We start from the raw sequence: 920 nt of genomic DNA on the forward strand, positions 1-920 counted from the left end.
TCACCCTCTCCCGCCACCCCCCGACCGCCGACCCCAACATCACTCTATTTTCACTCCATCTTCACTTATTTCCCTTCTCACTCCGACTCCCTCTCCCTCGCTCCTAATTCAGCCGTCCTCCTCCTTCTCCCCTCCCCACCCCAACACTCTTCTTCCCGGGATGTCTCGGTGAGAAATGGTTCGCCGAAACGATGCGAAACGAATCGACACTCAGCGAAACGACATCTCGCGGGATTGGCTTCTCTTCGTGGAGCCGGGGCCAGCCGTTGCCGGGCATTGCCGCCTGAGCGAAGGCGAGGGGACAGCGCACTTAAAAGTCATCACGCCCGGAGCGCTGGGGGCGGCGCTCGGCTGCGCGCAGCGCGGCGGGGTTCGAATACCGAATGACTGACTACGTCGTTTTATACTTTCTTTTGTTTGCTTGAAACGCGTCAACCTTTTTCCGCCTTGTTTTGCTCTGCTGCCATATCTACCGGAAGTTCACCCAACGGCCCCCGTAAACAACAATTTACCTCATATCTCATCCACTTAGCAACTTTTTACATTTTTATGGTTTTGTTTTTTTTAAATATTTGTTTTTCATTTTCCAGAAGTAGCGGCAATTCCCACCATGCGGACGACGGCGAGGGCGAGGTGCCGGGCGTGGGCGGCGCCAAGGTCCGGCACAAGGTGGTCGTCCTGGGCGCCGCCAAGACGGGCAAGTCCTCGCTCATCGCCCAGTTCCTCTACAACACCTTCTCGCCCAAGTACAAGCGCACCGTGGAGGAGATGCACCACGGCGAGTTCAGCGTCGGCGGGGTGAGTTTCGGCGAACGAGCCCCCGAACCATAGTGCGGTGTGAGCTCGAGGACGATGATAGGTGAGAGGTGGGACAACGTTCCTTGAGGAGGAGGGGGAGGCGGAGGAGGAGGAAAAGGGGG

General features: G+C 57.5%; 1 protein-coding gene across 4 annotated transcripts in view; it reads left to right on the top strand.

Annotated features, from left to right (window-relative positions):
• The window catches only part of LOC113215995 (ras-related protein Rap-2a), a 96475-nt gene that overhangs the window by 87929 nt on the left and 7626 nt on the right, over nucleotides 1–920 (top strand). For 3 of the 4 annotated variants that reach the window (XM_052265012.1, XM_052265013.1, XM_052265010.1), the window contains exon 3: nucleotides 591–798. In XM_052265012.1, the coding sequence (XP_052120972.1) occupies nucleotides 591–798 (208 nt within the window). The remainder of the gene's footprint in view (nucleotides 1–590; nucleotides 799–920) is intronic. The other variant, XM_052265011.1, reaches the window with a different exon arrangement.

Source organism: Frankliniella occidentalis, unplaced genomic scaffold (genome assembly GCF_000697945.3).
Source record: "Frankliniella occidentalis isolate FOCC.00 unplaced genomic scaffold, Focc_3.1 Scaffold23, whole genome shotgun sequence".
Taxonomy (NCBI): Eukaryota; Metazoa; Arthropoda; class Insecta; order Thysanoptera; family Thripidae; genus Frankliniella; species Frankliniella occidentalis.